We start from the raw sequence: 18,144 nt of genomic DNA, 5'->3' as shown, positions 1-18,144 counted from the left end.
TCTCTAATGTTCTCTCTAATGTTCTCTAATGTTCTCTCTAATGTTCTCTCTAATGTTCTCTAATGTTATCTCTAATGTTATCTCTAATGTTCTCTCTAATGTTCTCTCTAATGTTCTCTCTAATGTTCTCTAATGTTATCTCTAATGTTCTCTCTAATGTTCTCTCTAATGTTCTCTCTAATGTTATCTCTAATGTTCTCTCTAATGTTCTCTCTAATGTTCTCTCTAATGTTCTCTAATGTTCTCTCTAATGTTCTCTCTAAGTTCTCTCTAATGTAATCTCTAATGTTATCTCTAATGTTATCTCTAATGTAATCTCTAATGTTCTCTCTAAGTTCTCTCAAATGTTATCTCTAATGTTCTCTCTAATGTTCTCTCTAAGTTCTCTCAAATGTTATCTCTAATGTTCTCTCTAATGTTCTCTCTAAGTTCTCTCAAATGTTATCTCTAATGTTCTCTAATGTTCTCTCTAATGTTCTCTCTAAGTTCTCTCTACTGTAATCTCTAAGTTCTCTCAAATGTTATCTCTCATGTTCTCTCTAATGTTCTCTCTAAGTTCTCTCTACTGTAATCTCTAATGTTATCTCTAATGTTCTCTCTAATGTTATCTCTAATGTAATCTCTAATGTTCTCTCTAAGTTCTCTCTAATGTTCTCTCAAATGTTATCTCTAATGTTCTCTCTCATGTTCTCTAACGTTCTGCCCCAGGTGCTGAAGGAAGGAGATAACTGATGATCTGGTTACACCGTTGGCTGCCATGACAACAGTCAATGCTGCAGCCGCTTCTTCCGTTTGTCTCTAATAACTACAACGTGGTGTTCTAACGCATGAGCAAACATACATTATTATGACACTCGGGTAGTGAGTATTATTAGTGCTCCATTCATAAAGCAGTTTACCTCAATGCTCTCATGAAGGTCGTGAGGACAGGAAGTTATTCTTTAATTCACACGCAGATCAAATGATCACGCTGTGTATAGAAATATGTATTGGTCTAACTATATAACTTAACTAGTCAACAGAAAATAAATGAATACACAATAAAATAAACTAAATGAATGGAATGAATAAAGGATATGATGAAAACTACCATTAATAACAACAAGGTGCTCAGTTATTCACATCATGGATCATTTAAATCTATTGAGGTTTTTACATGAAGTTTAGTTCAAAGGATTTTAACAATTCAGAGTTTATGAAGTAACAAGATTAGGAATCAGTTTTATGTTTATTCCTTATCAAATGTGACTGAGATCTTTAGGGCTAAAGCATATTGATCTGTTTCATTCATATTTCTATATCAGATTCTTTCAGTCATATTCAAGATGTTAGTTCTGGACACATGAAACTCATTCCGTCTGTAGGTTGTGAAGCAGATGGAGGTCATCTCATGAAGTAGAGCTGCTCTTCATCTTTCATCATCACATGTATAAAACATCATAAAGTCATTTATTAAATATCAGCGTGTTCAGCTCATTATGCTGTTGGCTCGGTGCTGCCCCCTGCTGCTGGATGTGTGTTCTTCAGCAACATTCATTTCATATCTTTCAGAATAACAACATCTGAGTTAAAAGCCGACGTGCTTCATACAATGACGACATCTTCTGCGTTTTAACATTAAAAAAAACTTTACTGAATATTAAAAACGCACAAAACAACAAACATCGTACAACTTCCTGACATCCTGAGAATATTGACATGAGTTTCTGTAAGAGGAGCAGACGGAGGTGGAGAAGACGACTATGAGTCTAAACCAACAGCCACATAATGTCATTCAATATTTACAATAATTAAGAAGTGTAACCACTCTGAAGTCCTTTAAAGCATTATTACCAAAGCTATGATTCTATTGAGAGTCTTCTAAAGGAACCAGAAGGAAGTTTACTGAGAATGTTTGAGTATAAATCTGATGCTCATTATCAGTGGAGTTATTAGACGACGGTTTAAACACTTTATACATCGCCTTTGCTGCTATGAGTCATAATAAAGTGTGTTTGTTATCACCAGATACTAGTTTGATATCTGAAACGACGATGTAAAGGAATCCTGATTAGAAAATAAGCATGAGCGCCTCAAAAAGCTGCAGTGATCTTCTAATATTAAAGAGATGATGAAGGCGTGGTTATGTCGTGTGATCTGTCCACATCCCTCGGAGAGGAACACAGAGACTAAAGCAGGCGATCACAGAGCGGACAGGAAGGACTGGACGGCCGCAGAGACGCTGATGAGGAGCAGGAGGGGCGTGGCCTGAAGGAGAAGGGCGGAGCTTCTTAGCGTCACCTCCACAGGTACATTCTGGCTCACCTGCAGCGCCTGAGAGGAGAGAGAGGGAACGAGTCAAGACAACAGACACGAGTCCGTCCACCGGTTACACACACACACACACAGACAGACAGACAGACAGACAGACAGACAGACAGACAGACAGACAGACAGACAGACAGACAGACAGACAGACAGACAGACAGACAGACAGACAGACAGACAGACAGACAGACAGACAGACAGACAGACAGACAGACAGACAGACAGACAGACAGACAGACAGACAGACAGACAGACAGACAGACAGACAGACAGACAGACAGACAGACAGACAGACAGACAGACAGACAGACAGACAGACAGACAGACAGACAGACAGACAGACAGACAGACAGACAGACAGACAGACAGACAGACAGACAGACAGACAGACAGACAGACAGACAGACACACACACACAGACACACACACACACACACACACACACACACACACACACACACACACAGACACACAGACACACACACACAGAGACACACACACACAGACACACAGACACACAGAGAGAGACAGACACACACAGACAGACAGAGACACACACACACACACACAGAGACACACACACACACACACACACACACACACACACAGAGACACACACACAGAGACACACAGACACACACAGACACAAAGAGAGAGACAGACACACACAGACAGACAGAGACACACACACACACACACAGAGACACACACACACACACACACACACACACACAGAGACACACACACAGAGACACACACACAGAGACACCTTGCTCATGGGTAGTTTGAATTCTTTGACAAAGTTGAAGACTTTGGCAGAGAACGGACTGACGGCCTTCAGGAAGTGTTTCCCATGAACCACGATCCTGAAACACACACACACACACACACACACACACACACACACACACACACACACATTACAGTGGGAGCTGAAATCTGGTGCTTAAAAAAACAAAAATATCATATTCACAAATCTCTCTCTCACCTGTCAAAAGCACAGTTGGTGTCGGTGGAGATGGTGGAGTCCACTTTGTCTCTGATCAGCCAGTGGAAAGTGGAGTTGCTGAACAGTCTGATGTGCTTCTTGTTCGCTCGAGTCACGTAGGCACAGCTGGCGTGGAAGTCTCCCAGGAACATCACATTCTACACACACACACACACACACACACACACACACACACACACACACACACACAGTACTTGTGCTATAATCTTGTGTAATGACTCGTCACCACAAAACAAATATAACCTCTTGCAGCGTTGAATAATGAGCTGACATCAAAAAGAGTAAAAACCTGGTAAACAACACAGGGATCATATCGTAGAACTAAAGATTCCTCCACACGGTTCCTCACACCATGAGATAGAACCTGCAATATGGCATTAGCCCCCCCAAAAGAGGGATTGCCGACAACAAAACAAGATGGCGTTACGTCCAAAAACGTAGAGCTTGATTAGTCTGTGTGACTTTCACTTTCGGATGATATCATCATCTATGTTGTCCACCCAAAATAAATATCAGAAATTGCCTGAAGTTCATCCTTAAAAAAGCACATTTCAATACAAAAATAATCCTGTTACGGTTGTCTGTTCAACCATGGGTCAACGCAGTTAGCTTTAGACTAAAGTAGTTTAGAAGAAGATGGTGGTTTAGGTTCAAATAAGTACGGAAGTGGTTCACTGCTAATGTTCCAAATGAGTCAACGTTGACTTTTAGTTTCCCACTGGACATGAAAGCAGTCAGTAAAACAAGATAAATCAGTCCAAGCTGGTGCTTGTTCCTAGCTAACAGCTATAGCTACAGCTAACAGCTAACAGCTAATGACTAACAGCTACAGTTAACAGCTACAGTTAACAGCTAACAGCTATAGCTACAGCTAACAGCTAACAGCTAATGACTAACAGCTACAGTTAACAGCTACAGTTAACAGCTAACAGCTATAGCTAACGACTAACAGCTACCAGCTACCAGCTAACGGCCGCACCTTCACCACCACTGACGTAGAGCAGATGACACTTTCCTTCACAGTCAGTCAGAGAGCTGACATCTGTATGTCCTCACCGTGTTGTTCCATTTCTTGCTGACTTCTTTGAAGACGTCGTAGAGCCGGTCGACCTCCTGGACGGCCTGACCGGGATCCGAATGCAGAGGGACCAGAATGAACGTGTTGATTGCTTCAGGACAGGAGGAAGACAGGGAAGGAAAGAACAGGAAGGAGGGAGGACATGTAGAAAGGTTATTTTAAGTTGGTCTTCTTTCCTTCAATAATAACTATTCTAACAGATGAAAACACCAAATGTTTCATTTAAATGTGAAATGTTTCCCCAAAGTAAAAGAACTTGATGTTGAATTAGTTTCATGATTGAATATTTCACGTTCCTGTTAATTCCAGCTTGTTCTAGCTGCATTCATCCTGAACCGGAGCTGTGCCTCTTAAACATAAGCTTCTCTTCTCATTGAGCTTTGTCTGAACCACTGAACAGTGTTGTGTTCTCCATCTACAGAACATCTATTAGGAAAGATCTCCAAGATAAAAGCATCAAAGACCATGCAGGTGTAGAGAGTCCTCGCACATCGGACTGGTCCTCTATAGACCTCAGTCTAGTCCTGGTCCTCTATAGACCTCCATCAGTAAACAGCCCACCAGAGAGAAGATGCTCTGGTTCTTGGTCTATAGAGGACCAGGACTAGACTGAGGTCTATAGAGGACCAGGACTAGACTGAGGTCTATAGATGACCAGGACTAGACTGAGGTCTATAGAGGACCAGGACTAGACTGAGGTCTATAGAGGACCAGGACTAGATTGAGGTCTATAGAGGACCAGGACTAGACTGAGGTCTATAGAGGACCAGGACTACACTGAGGTCTATAGAGGACCAGGACTAGATTGAGGTCTATAGAGGACCAGGACTACACTGAGGTCTATAGAGGACCAGGACTACACTGAGGTCTATAGAGGACCAGGACTAGACTGAGATCAATAGAGGACCAGGACTAGACTGAGGTCTATAGAGGACCAGGACTAGACTGAGGTCTATAGAGGACCAGGACTAGACTGAGGTCTATAGAGGACCAGGACTAGATTGAGGTCTATAGCGGACCAGGACTAGACTGAGACAATGGGGACCAGGACTAGACTGAGGTCTATAGAGGACCAGGACTAGACTGAGGTCTATAGAGGACCAGGACTAGATTGAGGTCTATAGAGGACCAGGACTAGATTGAGGTCTATAGAGGACCAGGACTAGATTGAGGTCTATAGAGGACCAGGACTAGATTGAGGTCTATAGCGGACCAGGACTAGACTGAGACAATGGGGACCAGGACTAGACTGACTGGTTCAGGACCAGGTAAGAAGGTTACGAACTCTAGAGTACGTCATCCATTGGATTGTGTGATATAGACGAGGCGTTTCTGTAGTTTCTTCCACCTCCTGTACGTCTGGACAACAATATTCTGGCGTCAATGATCGTGTTTCACTGAAAGATTTGTTGCATTTTGTGTCAACTGACCAATTTTGTTGCTTTGGAATTGAACGGCGAACGGCGGTCTGACGAAGGTGTTTTTCTGCAGGTACTGATGCTGACCCGTCACGTTCACGTTATCCGCTCTGTTGGGACAGGAGGAGGATGAGACGGAGACGAAGGAGAAGAAGAAGGAGACGAAGAAGAACGAGGAGGAGGATGAGAAGGAGACGAAGGAGAAGAAGGAGACGAAGAAGAACGAGAAGGAGGAGGATGAGAAGGAGACGAAGGAGAAGAAGGAGACGAAGAAGAATGAGAAGGAGGAGGATGAGAAGGAGACGAAGGAGAAAAAGGAGATGAAGAAGAACGAGAAGGAGGAGGATGAGAAGGAGACGAAGGAGAAGAAGGAGATGAAGAAGAACGAGAAGGAGGAGGATGAGAAGGAGACGAAGGAGAAGAAGGAGACGAAGAAGAACGAGAAGGAGGAGGATGAGAAGGAGACGAAGGAGAAGAAGGAGACGAAGAAGAACGAGAAGGAGGAGGATGAGAAGGAGGAGGATGAGAAGGAGACGAAGAAGAACGAGAAGGAGGAGGATGAGAAGGAGGAGGATGAGAAGGAGACGAAGGAGAAGAAGAAGAAGGAGACGAAGAAGAACGAGAAGAAGAAATAGGAGGAGGAGGATGAGAAGGAGACGAAGGAGAAGAAGAACGAGAAGACGAAGAAGAACGAGAAGAAGAAGATGAAGAACGAGGAGGAGGAGGAGAAGAAGAAGAACGAGACGAAGAAGGAGGAGAAGAAGAACGAGAAGGAGACGAAGAATAAGATGGAGACAAAGAATGAGAAGAAGAGCAAATTTTCCAGCAGCAGAGGAAAGGACTGCTGAAGTCCAAACCGGAGAAATGTCACTTGTTCATTCACTGATAGTCTTAAAACACATTTATATATATTGTATTTGCATCTGGCTCCCAGACCCACTGGGAGGATGTTTGTATGAGATCTTTTCATTGACTGTCATTCTAGTTGTGTAATTCGTCCCACAGGCTGGGAGCCCATCCAGGAGTGTACAGGTGTGCTTCTCCTCCAGACGAGCCTCCTACCTGTAGATGAAAACGTAGTGCTGCATGTCGCCGGCAGAGTTCCCCAGACGCTCACTGGACACGGACTTGTAGCTGTAATTGTCATACCTCAACACAACACAAACAGAAGCTTGATTACTGAAATAAAGCAGAAAGTCAGCATTAAAAAAGGAAGACATCACAGAGTGGAGAAGCAGCCCAAACCACAGGTTTGTTTTTGGTAGATGCTACTTCACTTCATGGCCTTTTGTGTTTAAGTTACAGGATTTACACTGTAAACTGAAATAAATCATAAGGGATCAAACTTTAAATGGTGTTCCCCACCAAAGACAGGTATTATTGTGCGTGAGTGTGGACACTGCAGTAGAAAAACAATTCAAACTTTTGGTGATAAGCCACCTGAAATATGACCAAACCAAAATCCTGATTCAAGGTTTTCTATTTAAGGAAGAGATAACGTAGCTTCACCGGCTGCTCTCCATCTGAAGTCTTCTAGCTGGACAGCAACTACATGTTGTAATGTTGTACTCTTCACTGCACTACATGCGTCTGACCGCTTGTAGTAACTTTAAAAAGTTATGATTTTACACACACATTGATCAAATTACAAAGACAACACATTGCTAAACATTTAACCAGTGGTTGCTTTCTTTTTTGGCTTGCTTCAAAACATGCCTGTAATAATCGATAGCACTATTGTTTCTTGTTAGATCTGTCGTCATGTCTCAGATGTTCCTCCATATAAACATTCATGTTTCTTTCTGTCATCATCTCACGACCCCTCAGATGTATCTAGTGACACTTTGGAGGGACCAACTGGTCTGAACTAGCTGACATATGAAGTAGTTTGAACTGGCTTCCCCTGGAACAGCTACTACAGTAACATTGATGCTTCACTATTAAACATCTAATATTGTCCCAAAGAATCAGATATCAATCACAGGAGACGTTTTACTGAACAATGACTAATTAGTTTTATCGGAGTACTCCTTCCACCACCGGGAGAGCCACCACCCTCCCAGTTAGCTCCAACATTAGTTTTACCATATTTTCCTTTAAAATGCCCAGTTTGACAAGACGTCTCCCACAGATCCACACATGCACAACAACCTCTGTATATGTAGGAATCACGATGTTAATCCCATGTGGATTAATGACTTGTACCTTCAGAATGGTCCCAGGGACACCAATGGGCATGCAGTTGTTTGGTAAGACGAGTACTTGCAAATCCCACGTTTCCATTAGCGTAGCCAGCTAGCTAAATTATGTGAGCAGACCGGAACCAGCCACCAAAGATGGTAAATAAACGATAGCCCAACAAATCAAACGGAGACAAAACGAGATTATTCAATGTTAGACATCACCAGAAAGAAAGCAGCTACAAAGAAAAGCAAACTTGTTCTAGCCATGCAAACGAGGTTAAATTGGGTCATTTCTAAAGGTGGAGCCAAAAAATGGTGTACATATATACCACCATCATGAAATGTACTTCTGATTTTTCAGTGGAAGATATATAATTTTAAAAATTAGGAGTATGGTATATAGTAGAACGAGTACTTGTCAGCTTTAAATAGAACTCTAGTAGAAGACTACTTCCATTGATATACTCCAGTAAAAGTACATACGAGTAGTCCTGTAGGAGTGACAGTAACTCCTCAATATGCTCAATATTCCTAACATCTTTGAATATTGTTTTTTTTTACTGTTTATCCACAAACATTAAACAAATGTAGGACACTTCATAACCATTCCTACTGTAACATGTCAGAAAAGTCTGTTCAGTAAAAGTATTTTTGATCCACCTCAGATCACGTTTACAACTTCTCACTCTAACCAAAATGCATTCACCATAAGTTTGTGAGTTCTGATCTAATTTGTTACTTGATTATATTAATTGAGTTCAGCGTCTGCCTTTCCTGGATGTGGTGTCCCTCAAGGCTTCGTACTTGGTCCACTACCTTTCTAGATGTAGATGCAGCAAGAAACAGCCTCAAAAAATATGACAAGCATTTTCAATGTTTTGCTGACGACACTCAAATCTATGTTTCTGTTCCCAGCTCTGGACATCTGAATGAAAAAATACCAAAATGTTCTGCGTGAAGACACAAGATGTCTTGCTTTACAGAATATAACCTATTAACCTCTCTGAGAGTTTACAAATAACTCTATTAACGTAATGTATATTGTAAAGATATTCCTTGAATAGTCAAACCCATGTCTGTATAGTATGTAAACTGCTTTATATAATACTTGTTGGCTTCATCATGGCAAAATCCCAATTTAACCCTTTCTTAATTAGGTGTAACGCTTTATTTTGGTTAATCTGCTCGAGACTCGTCCCGTCTCATCTGTTGAAACAGATGTCAGCGGAAGTGTTGCAGAGTAACTGTAACAGCGACTACCCAAAATAAAGTGTTACCTCTAGAGTGCTGCATAAATGAGTCTTAAAACTCTGAAAGGAGTCAGCTTTTATGCACTTCTGGTTCCCTTGGCTCGAAGTCGATGGGTTTTTGTTGGACGACTAAAGTAAGGTCCGTCATTAACAAAGCTTAAGAGATTTTAAAATGTTGTTGTTTGATGTAAAAGTAAATACTTGGTTAAATGAGTCCACAGAGGTCGTCAAGTAAATTACAGGTCATGACGCCCAACACGGAAACTCATCTACTTATTATCCACCTTCTTTACAGCCTCCTTGTGTTTGTACCTGTGCTCTTGAATACCACATTCTTTTAATTTCACAACCTTAACCTTGTTTAAAACTGCAACCATAGTCATGGTTTGACGCCTAGGACGCCCCCCAATCGACACCAGGGGGTTATTTGGGGGCGTCCGTAAGCGATGAGTTGGAAATGTGAACGTCTTGGTATTGACATTGAAGTCATGTGACCGTGTGTCTAGTTTGTCTTTGGCCTAACGTTAGCCACTTCCTTCTGAAGCTTCTATTTGCGCTTCTGAAATCATAAAAGCTGTGTTTGTGAAGATTATCTCGCTGAACAAAACGCGTAAGTGGCATAAACATATATTTGCCACATAACTTATTTTTGTCTGTAACATAATACAAAGACGTCATTCCTGCAGCACTCTATTATTACAGGCATTATGGTTAGTAAAGAGGGTCAATAAAGATGACTGAGATGATTAACAATGATTAGATGATGTTATACATGGTCATAGAATCCACTGTACCTGTCCGTTTCCCTGTTGGAGGCAGACAGCAGACAGACAATGATCACCACATTGTATTAATATGCATGGTGCACTTCCATTAGTGTGACTGTTTGAGCACCTTTACAACATCCTGCAGTTTAGTCGGTGACGTTTTGTAAGCATCCAAATCGTTGTTGAATAAAGAAGTATTTTACAAATAGTTACTACTTCTCTGAACCCTGCAATGAACCTGGCCTAACTTCAGTTTTAAACTTCTAGAACCAAAAGACTCCAACGGTACGACTGGTTCATTAAATTGGTCAAATAAAAAATGTGCAATATCAGCTACAAGCTGATAACAGACGTTATACAGATGTTTTAAAGTCTGCTAATTACTGAAACCACCGACTTAGTTGGGAACACGGTTAATTAATGAGGCACCCTTTAATAAAAAAAGGTTCATGAGGTGAAGTCATGACTTCCTAAATGGTTAATACATTATTCATTATGAATATTAACTATCAACTAAGATCAACTGGTTTTAAAAGACTTACATTTTTGTAAAACAAGTTGTTACGCAATTTAATAAAAGATGAATTATATGTTGTAACTAATGCCTCGAGAGCTCCAGACCTCCAGACTACAGACCACCCAATTTACAGATATAGAGCTCCAGACTACAGACCACCCAATTTACAGATATAGAGCTCCAGACTACAGACCTCCAGAACTCAAGAGTAAGACTCCCTGATTTACAGACCTCCAAACCTCCAGACCACATGCTACAGACACACAGACTACAGACTACAGACTAACGGTCAGTACCAGAGAGAAGTTAGTGAGTGTGATCTGCTTCACTACATTGGTCTGTACCTGTTGAGAGAAACCAGCAAAGTCCTGATGGCTCCAGAATCCACCACATCCTGCAGGAGACAGATATCACAGCGAGACACAATCTACAGACAGACAGACCAACAGACAGGCAGACAGACAGACCAACAGACCAACAGACAGACAGACCAACAGACAGACCAACAGACAGACCAACAGACAGACAGACCAACAGACAGGCCAACAGACCAACAGACAGACAGACCAACAGACAGACCAACAGACAGACAGAGACCAACAGACAGACCAACAGACAGACCAACAGACACAGACAGACAGACCAACAGACAGACCAACAGACAGACCAACAGACAGACAGACAGACCAACAGACAGACCAACAGACAGACAGACAGACCAACAGACAGACAGACAGACCAACAGACAGACCAACAGACAGACAGACAGACAGACCAACAGACAGACAGACAGACAGACCAACAGACAGACAGACCAACAGACCAACAGACAGGCCAACAGACAGACAGACAGACCAACAGACAGACAGACCAACAGACCAACAGACAGGCCAACAGACAGACCAACAGACAGACCGACAGACAGACCGACAGACAGGCAGATTAATGCACTGGTTTGTATTTTGTTAGTTTCAATAAAAAAACAACTCCATAAAATGTGTAATCAGGACAGCAGGAGAACCAACTGTCTTCACATCCCATAATGAACTCCTCGACCCCGAACCGCCAGTTCTCAAGGACAAATTAAGTAGTACAAATAAAAAACAAGCTATAAACAATATGCATTTACCTTTTGTGAGCTGAGATATTATCATTCTTACCCGTTTCACGATGTGCAGCACTCTGGAGTCCGATGCTTTGGCCAAGTCAAACCTCTCCACGTTGTAGGCGCAGATCTTGAACTCTGAAGCTGAGACCACCTGGACCAGCAGGCCGAAGAGGGGGAGGAGGAGAGGAAGACGAGGAGAGCGCCACCCCATGGCTGGACTGTGGAGAACACCAGAGACACATGGTGGTCATAATGAATCAAATTGACTTACAATGACAGTGAGGAACTTCTACCTGGTCCTGAACCAGTCTCAGTGCAACCCTGCTGAATGGAACCAGCAGGGTTGCATAGTCCGGGCAGTAGCTGCTGCTCAGCCTCAGGCAGACCAAATGGTCATCAGTCATGGTGGAACGGTGTTTGGACGTAATATTTTTATAACATTATTATACAGTCGGGCTTCTCCAGATGCGCACGGAACAGCCGTATTTGAAGAGCTCTCGCTTGAACAGAACAGGCGATCTTCGTTGCCACATCCATGATCTCTTGTTGCTGTATTATGCAGTGGTAATTAAGGAAGTCGGGGAAAACATCGTCCTCCCTGTACTTGGCAATACATCCATTCAAGCTGCCAACCATTGCGGTCGCACCATCGGCGCGCAATGCATGCTGGTTAGATTTTAGTCTGACTTGATCCCGACTTGATCTGACTTCATGCACACGTGGTCAACGATAATCTCACGAGAGCAAGTCAGCCCCCGATTTCAGAGCCAGGCGCTGCAGTAGCTCTCCACCGACTGCGTGGCGCAGTGCATGATGGGAAACGCCTGGATGAGGTCCCGGGACAGGGATGTCATGTATACAGATTGTAAAGCCCTCCGAGGCAAACTTGTATTTGTGATGTTGAGCTATAAAATAAACTAAATTGAATTGAATTGGCTCTCGCCACATCAGAGAGCTGATTGGCTCTAAGATCTCACAGCAAACACCACGTGTTGGAGAAAATCCTTATTTTATGTGTAGTTGTAATACTTAACGCTGGATTGTTGACTATTCATCTCATGTTTAATCTTAAAACATATTTTGTGTGGTTGTTAATACAAAATCATATTTATATAACACACATCAACACCAGTAGTAATGTGTTTCACAGGCAGACATAAAAAGAACAAAGGATGCAGCTACGCACACATTTCTACATAAATATATATTTATAAACACATATGAATAAATCCAAACGTGATCTGTAAACTACAAGAAGCCTACAGTTTGGAAGTAACAGGAAGTATTTTTTTCTGTGACTTCCTGTTACTGACTACTTTGAAGGCAGCTGAAAACTGTCCGACTTGACCGCAATGTTTTGACTCCGCCCCCTGCTGCTCCTGTCTGGATTCCAGGCGAGGCGCAGCTCTTTCGAACGAGCCTGTTCATTTGCCCACTAAGAGCTGCATTTTGTCAATAAAGTTTTTGAAAGAGTGAAAAAAAAGAAGAAACAAAAGTCTAATTTTGTTTTAATGGCATGCGATATACCCGCACTCCGCACCTGCCCAATGCGTGGACCCCGATCGACGTATTGGGCACCCCTGGTTTAGAGTCCCCGAGTGGAAAAGAGGGGAGTCGCTCACAAAACAGAAGTGGAGAATGTAGAGAAACCCGTTTGCCGTGTTGGGTGCTTGAGCCTGGACTCTAAAGGTTGTGTTTGTCTGTGTGAGAAGGATTAACGTTTAAAATGAGACATGTTGTAAACACTGGAGTTCATGTTGGCTCCTCCCTGTTCAGCGCTCAGTATTTCACACACTCATATCTCATGGCAGTAAAAGTAGTAATACAACAGCAATACTACATGAATTTAAAACTTTACTTTCTGCGTCAGAAAAAGTAAATACATATTAGATTCCCAAAAATAATTTGAAGTACCAAAAGTACTAATTATGCAGAAAACTTTATTTTGAATTGAAATATGAAAGTGCTACAGTGTAGCTCATCTAAATGACTTCATGTGCGTCTGAGTCTCTTCTCAAACCATAGAAATAAACATTGAGTTATTTGTTGAATATATGTTACATTATTGATCCCAACCTGCAAAATAACTCAAGTCATCAAATAGATATTAAGTACAAAATAAAAAGTACAACTCTGCGGGATCTGGGTCTGTCCACGGTGGACTGGTCTCTGCTGGATCGGAGCAGAAGGAGGTTCTGGTGAACCTGCATGATGTCATCTGGTTTCACCAGAATCCGACCCGGTGACTCTGATGAGGATCTTTAAGAAGAACTCTATAGAACCAGACCATCTTCTCTCTGGTGGTCTGGTTACTGATGGAGGTCTATAGAGGACCAGGACTACACTGAGGTCTATAGAGGACCAGGACTACACTGAGGTCTATAGAGGACCAGGACTACGCTGAGGTCTATAGAGGACCAGGACTAGACTGAGGTCTATAGAGGACCAGGACTACACTGAGGTCTATAGAGGACCAGGACTACGCTGAGGTCTATAGAGGAGCAGGACTAGACTGAGGTCTATAGAGGACCAGGACTAGACTGAGGTCAATAAAGGACCAGGACTACACTGAGGTCAATAAAGGACCAGGACTACACTGAGGTCTATAGAGGACCAGGACTACGCTGAGGTCTATAGAGGACCAGGACTAGACTGAGGACTATAGAGGACCAGGACTACACTGAGACTGGTTCAGGACCTGGAGTTCCTCACTGTAGCGTGTCGATCAGGCCTCCCCCCCTGCAGCTGGAGAGACCAGTAGAGTGGCTTCTGTCCCAACACGCCTTCAACTCAACACAGCGAGTCTGACTTCCACACACTGACTACACAACCTACAATCACCCACAGGGACGAGCTGTGAGTTCAAACACATGTTAACATGCAGCTGCACAGCAGTAATAATAACAAGACTAATTCAACTTGAATGTCTCATTTTAGGTTGTAGTTTGTGGTGTTTTATGAGACTAGATAATACACATGATTTTACCACCACTGACAGAAACGTCATAAGTACCACAGGAACTCTAGAGCGATGGCCCAAACCCTGTCTTGTGAGGTCACGGTGACCTTTGACCTCCAAAATCTAATCAGTTCATATTTGAGTCCAAGTGGCCGTTGGAGTCAAATCTTCAGGAATTCCCTCACAGATGTTTTCCTGAGTTCACGTTCACGAGAGCGGACGGACAACCAGCGCCGAAGAATAGAAGAAGTTTAAACGTTTAAACCTTTCTTTTCCATTTGGCCTCAACGTACCTCGTAAAACCGGACCGGCTCTCTCTTCAAACCGTTCATCCAGGGATCATGAGAGCGAGCTCCAGTTAGCCTTGTGTTGACGTCCTCCAGATTCAAATTAGCATCGAGCTAAACCGCAAGCTAGCCGGCTCAAATTCGTCTGCGTGGTTCAAAATATATGTTTTTGTGGCAAAGGACACACTTTTTGTGTTGCTTTACCCGGATGTTAATATCACATATAGTCGTCTTCAATCTTCAATCCCATCACTCATGATTTAGTCTCTTCTTGTGACCATCACTCTCCCGTGTCTCCCTCACTCACATACCATTGTTCTACATTTCTGAATGACCTTCTCACGTGAGGACGCCGCATGCTGTCAAAGAGCAGGTTTACAGCAGTGTGTCGGATTAAGCGCCATCTGGTGGTGACCTTCCGGTTCTTCTGTAGAAACATGGAGGGGCAAAACATGGCGGCCTTCGAGAAGAGAGCCGGCTCCTCATGTAGATATGAAGGACTGATTCTAAGCTAACGAAACACACAACGATTCTTAGTTTCAGGTGATTCCACACTAATGGAAGCATCGTTATTAATATTATATTCTGCTAAGAGATCCCACAGAATGCTTCACACTGGCTCTTTAAAGCCTTTCCACATGCTTCAGACCGGTCACTTTGCTCTGAATGTGCCGGTTGTTGAGGACAAAGTCACCAATTAACACGGAAACAAGTTAATCTCTAACACCAGTTGCCTTCGAACATCTCAGATCACGAGACTTTAAAGTCTCTCTTGTCGGCAACAAGAGACTCGACATGGATTCTTTAACGCTGCTGGACCTCATTCTGATGATCTGCTGCTTTAACTAGTTATGTGATAATCAATTTAATCTTTTTGGAACAAAACAGACAAAAGAGGCAGTTTGATGACATCACCACGTGCAACAGGAAATACCAGAGACTGAATAGAAGAAGTGGACGTCGTCACCCGTTCATGGACAGACGTTTTGAATTTTAAGTGAAAACACATTTAGAGAGAGTTAAAGTTGTAGGATGAAAACTCGGACAACTCTTAAACTTGACGATGTCGTGGAAGAGACCTGTCAATCACCTTGTAGCCCCGCCCTAAAGCGTCCCCTGCTTTATGGTCTGTTTGACTCTAAATGACCATAATGTACTAAATGAACATCATGCTGTATTGAAGAAGACTTGAAACTAGAGATTGAGACATGAACTCATGTTTACAATGTTTACTGAGGGAATACATCAAGAGAAGTAGAGTCATTTATATAGACTTCTATACAACCAGAGGAGTCACCCCCTGGTGGTCAGGAGAGAGAATGCAGCTTCAACACATGAAGCATAGACTTCTATACAACCAGAGGAATCTCCCCCTGGTGGTCAGAAGAGAGAATGCAGCTTCAACACATGAAGCATAGACTTCCATACAACCAGAGGAGTCGCCCCCTGGTGGTCAGGAGAGAGAATGCAGCTTCAACACATGAAGCATAGACTTCTATACAACCAGAGGAGTCACCCCCTGGTGGTCAGGAGAGAGAATGCAGCTTCAACACATGAAGCATAGACTTAACTTTAAACTGGAGGTGAAGAGCAATTCTCACTATTCTGACATTTTATAGAACGAACGGTTAATCAGTAAAGCAATTTGTTGATTAATGTATAACGATATTATTCGTCAGTTGCATATTTAAGTAACTTTAATTTAATAAACAATAGTTTGCCAGGCTGAATTTAGAAGAAAGCTGCACAAGACAACACACAAGACATCTCCAACCGTCTTGGAACAAACTGCTGAAGAATGGCTGTACCAAGTAGCTTTAAAAACAAGACTACAAGCACTCGCACATTGAAACTATGTTGCACAGCACAAACACACACACACACACACACACACACACACACACACACACACACACACACACACACACACACCTTAATGTAGGTCACACACGCTGTGACACTCAGTCCCTCACACACTTCCAACACACGCTGAGCAGACCCAGCAGATCGTACTGGTCCTGCTGGTGCTGCTGGTTTTCTCACCTGTTCAGGTGAGCGGAGGGTCGACCGTGTGTCTCTGCTGCTGGACACTGCTTCAGGGTGGAGGCTCTGAACCACTTCACACTCCCAGTTCTGCAACACCTTCCTGGTTGGGGCAGGTTGGCCACGCCCTCCCGCGCTGCTGCGTTCAGGGCCCCGTGGGAAAGACGGGGTAATTGTTTTTGTGCATCATTGTTGGAAGTGAAAGAACAGGAAGGCACATGGTTGCTCAACATTCTCCCACATCCAGTAAACTCCTGTTTGAACTTGTCTGACAACAAACAGCAGATTTCAAATGCGTCGAGCTTTTTCACACACACAAAGATACATTTGGTCAAATTAGCTGATTACAAATTTAGAAATGAATAACAAAAACCACTGCTAAATTTAAATGTTTTTGTTAAAGTTAACAATTATATGTTAATGTAAATTGCTTTATGTTTTGACTTAACCATAAAAAGATTTAAATAAGATAGAAAATACAATAAAAATGTCTCTATTTTGTTTTCTTCAGCGGATATAATTTCCCGGGAATGTCTCCCCAGTCTACTGCCCCTGTGGGCTTTAATCAGAGGCCAATGGGCTCGATCACCAATGTGTTCCCTTTATTCCTCGACATCTGTGACGCAACAGACATTCATTTAACTGAAAATAGTTATATCAGCTCATTTAAACCTTTACAGTTTGTAAACAATGATGACGTCACACACAGTTTGGCAACAGAAGTATGATGGAGGGCTCTGACAGAACATTAACCTCCAAAGATGGAGAACACCACCTAAACAAGTTGACTTTCCAGATCTCCGAGCTGTGGCCCAATAATTAGTGTCCAGATATAAAATATAGACATCGTGTGATAAAGTGACGACAAAACAAGTGCAGACATGGACATGCACTCACAAACTGCTGAGCGGATGACACAAGTAAGACAAACACAAAGGCAGTTTGATGACATCACCATGTGCAACAGGCAGTGGTGGGCCGTCAGGGCCTGTAAGTCTTCTCTGCTGGCCTGAACACAATCACAAAGTTATAGCTATTTGATCATTTAATTGTTTTTCACAAATACGCTACATATATTATAATTATTTTTCCCTATTAGCTTATTTTCTCATTGCACAGCTCCTGTCTTGTCTGTTCCTCAGCTTCTGCCGGCTTCGCAGCTGGTAAAGCAGATTTCTTATCCAATCAGATTTCACCTCTGTTTCTCTCTATGGTGGA

General features: G+C 42.6%; 1 protein-coding gene across 2 annotated transcripts; it reads right to left on the bottom strand.

The window, feature by feature from the left end:
• Nucleotides 1-1,609: 1,609 nt before the first annotated feature.
• LOC306744041 (deoxyribonuclease-1-like) lies at nt 1,610-17,008 on the bottom strand. Of its 2 annotated transcripts, none has more exons than XM_079226607.1 (10): nt 16,927-17,008; nt 11,690-11,855; nt 10,874-10,956; nt 10,040-10,051; nt 6,875-6,961; nt 5,825-5,922; nt 4,373-4,485; nt 3,296-3,453; nt 3,067-3,173; nt 1,610-2,313 (listed from the first exon to the last, which is right to left on the bottom strand). In XM_079226607.1, the coding sequence occupies exons 2-10, from the start codon at nt 11,846-11,848 to the stop codon at nt 2,123-2,125; spliced, it is 1,008 nt and encodes a 335-aa protein (XP_079082733.1). In that variant the 5' UTR covers nt 11,849-11,855; nt 16,927-17,008; the 3' UTR covers nt 1,610-2,122. The 2 variants fall into 2 exon arrangements, with proteins under 2 accessions (XP_079082733.1, XP_079082734.1); XM_079226608.1 differs by having other exon boundaries at nt 3,077-3,173.
• Between the last annotated feature and the right edge of the window lie 1,136 nt (nt 17,009-18,144).

The sequence above is a fragment of the Taurulus bubalis genome (genome assembly GCF_910589615.1).
Source record: "Taurulus bubalis genome assembly, chromosome: 11".
NCBI classification, from domain to species: domain Eukaryota; kingdom Metazoa; phylum Chordata; class Actinopteri; order Perciformes; family Cottidae; genus Taurulus; species Taurulus bubalis.
This window is presented reverse-complemented; position numbering and strand designations above follow the sequence as displayed.

Excerpts from the sequence above, each read along its gene's own strand:
- LOC306744041 (XM_079226607.1), bottom strand. The coding sequence starts at position 11,848 with ATGGGGTGGCGCTCTCCTCGTCTTCCTCTCCTCCTCCCCCTCTTCGGC. Across the intron at positions 3,454-4,372 it reads GCAAGAAATGGAACAACACG|AATGTGATGTTCCTGGGAGA; the intron begins GTGAGGACATAC and ends GTGTGTGTGTAG. Across the intron at positions 2,314-3,066 it reads CATGAGCAAGGTGTCTCTGT|GCGCTGCAGGTGAGCCAGAA; the intron begins GTGTGTGTCTCT and ends CTCTCCTCTCAG.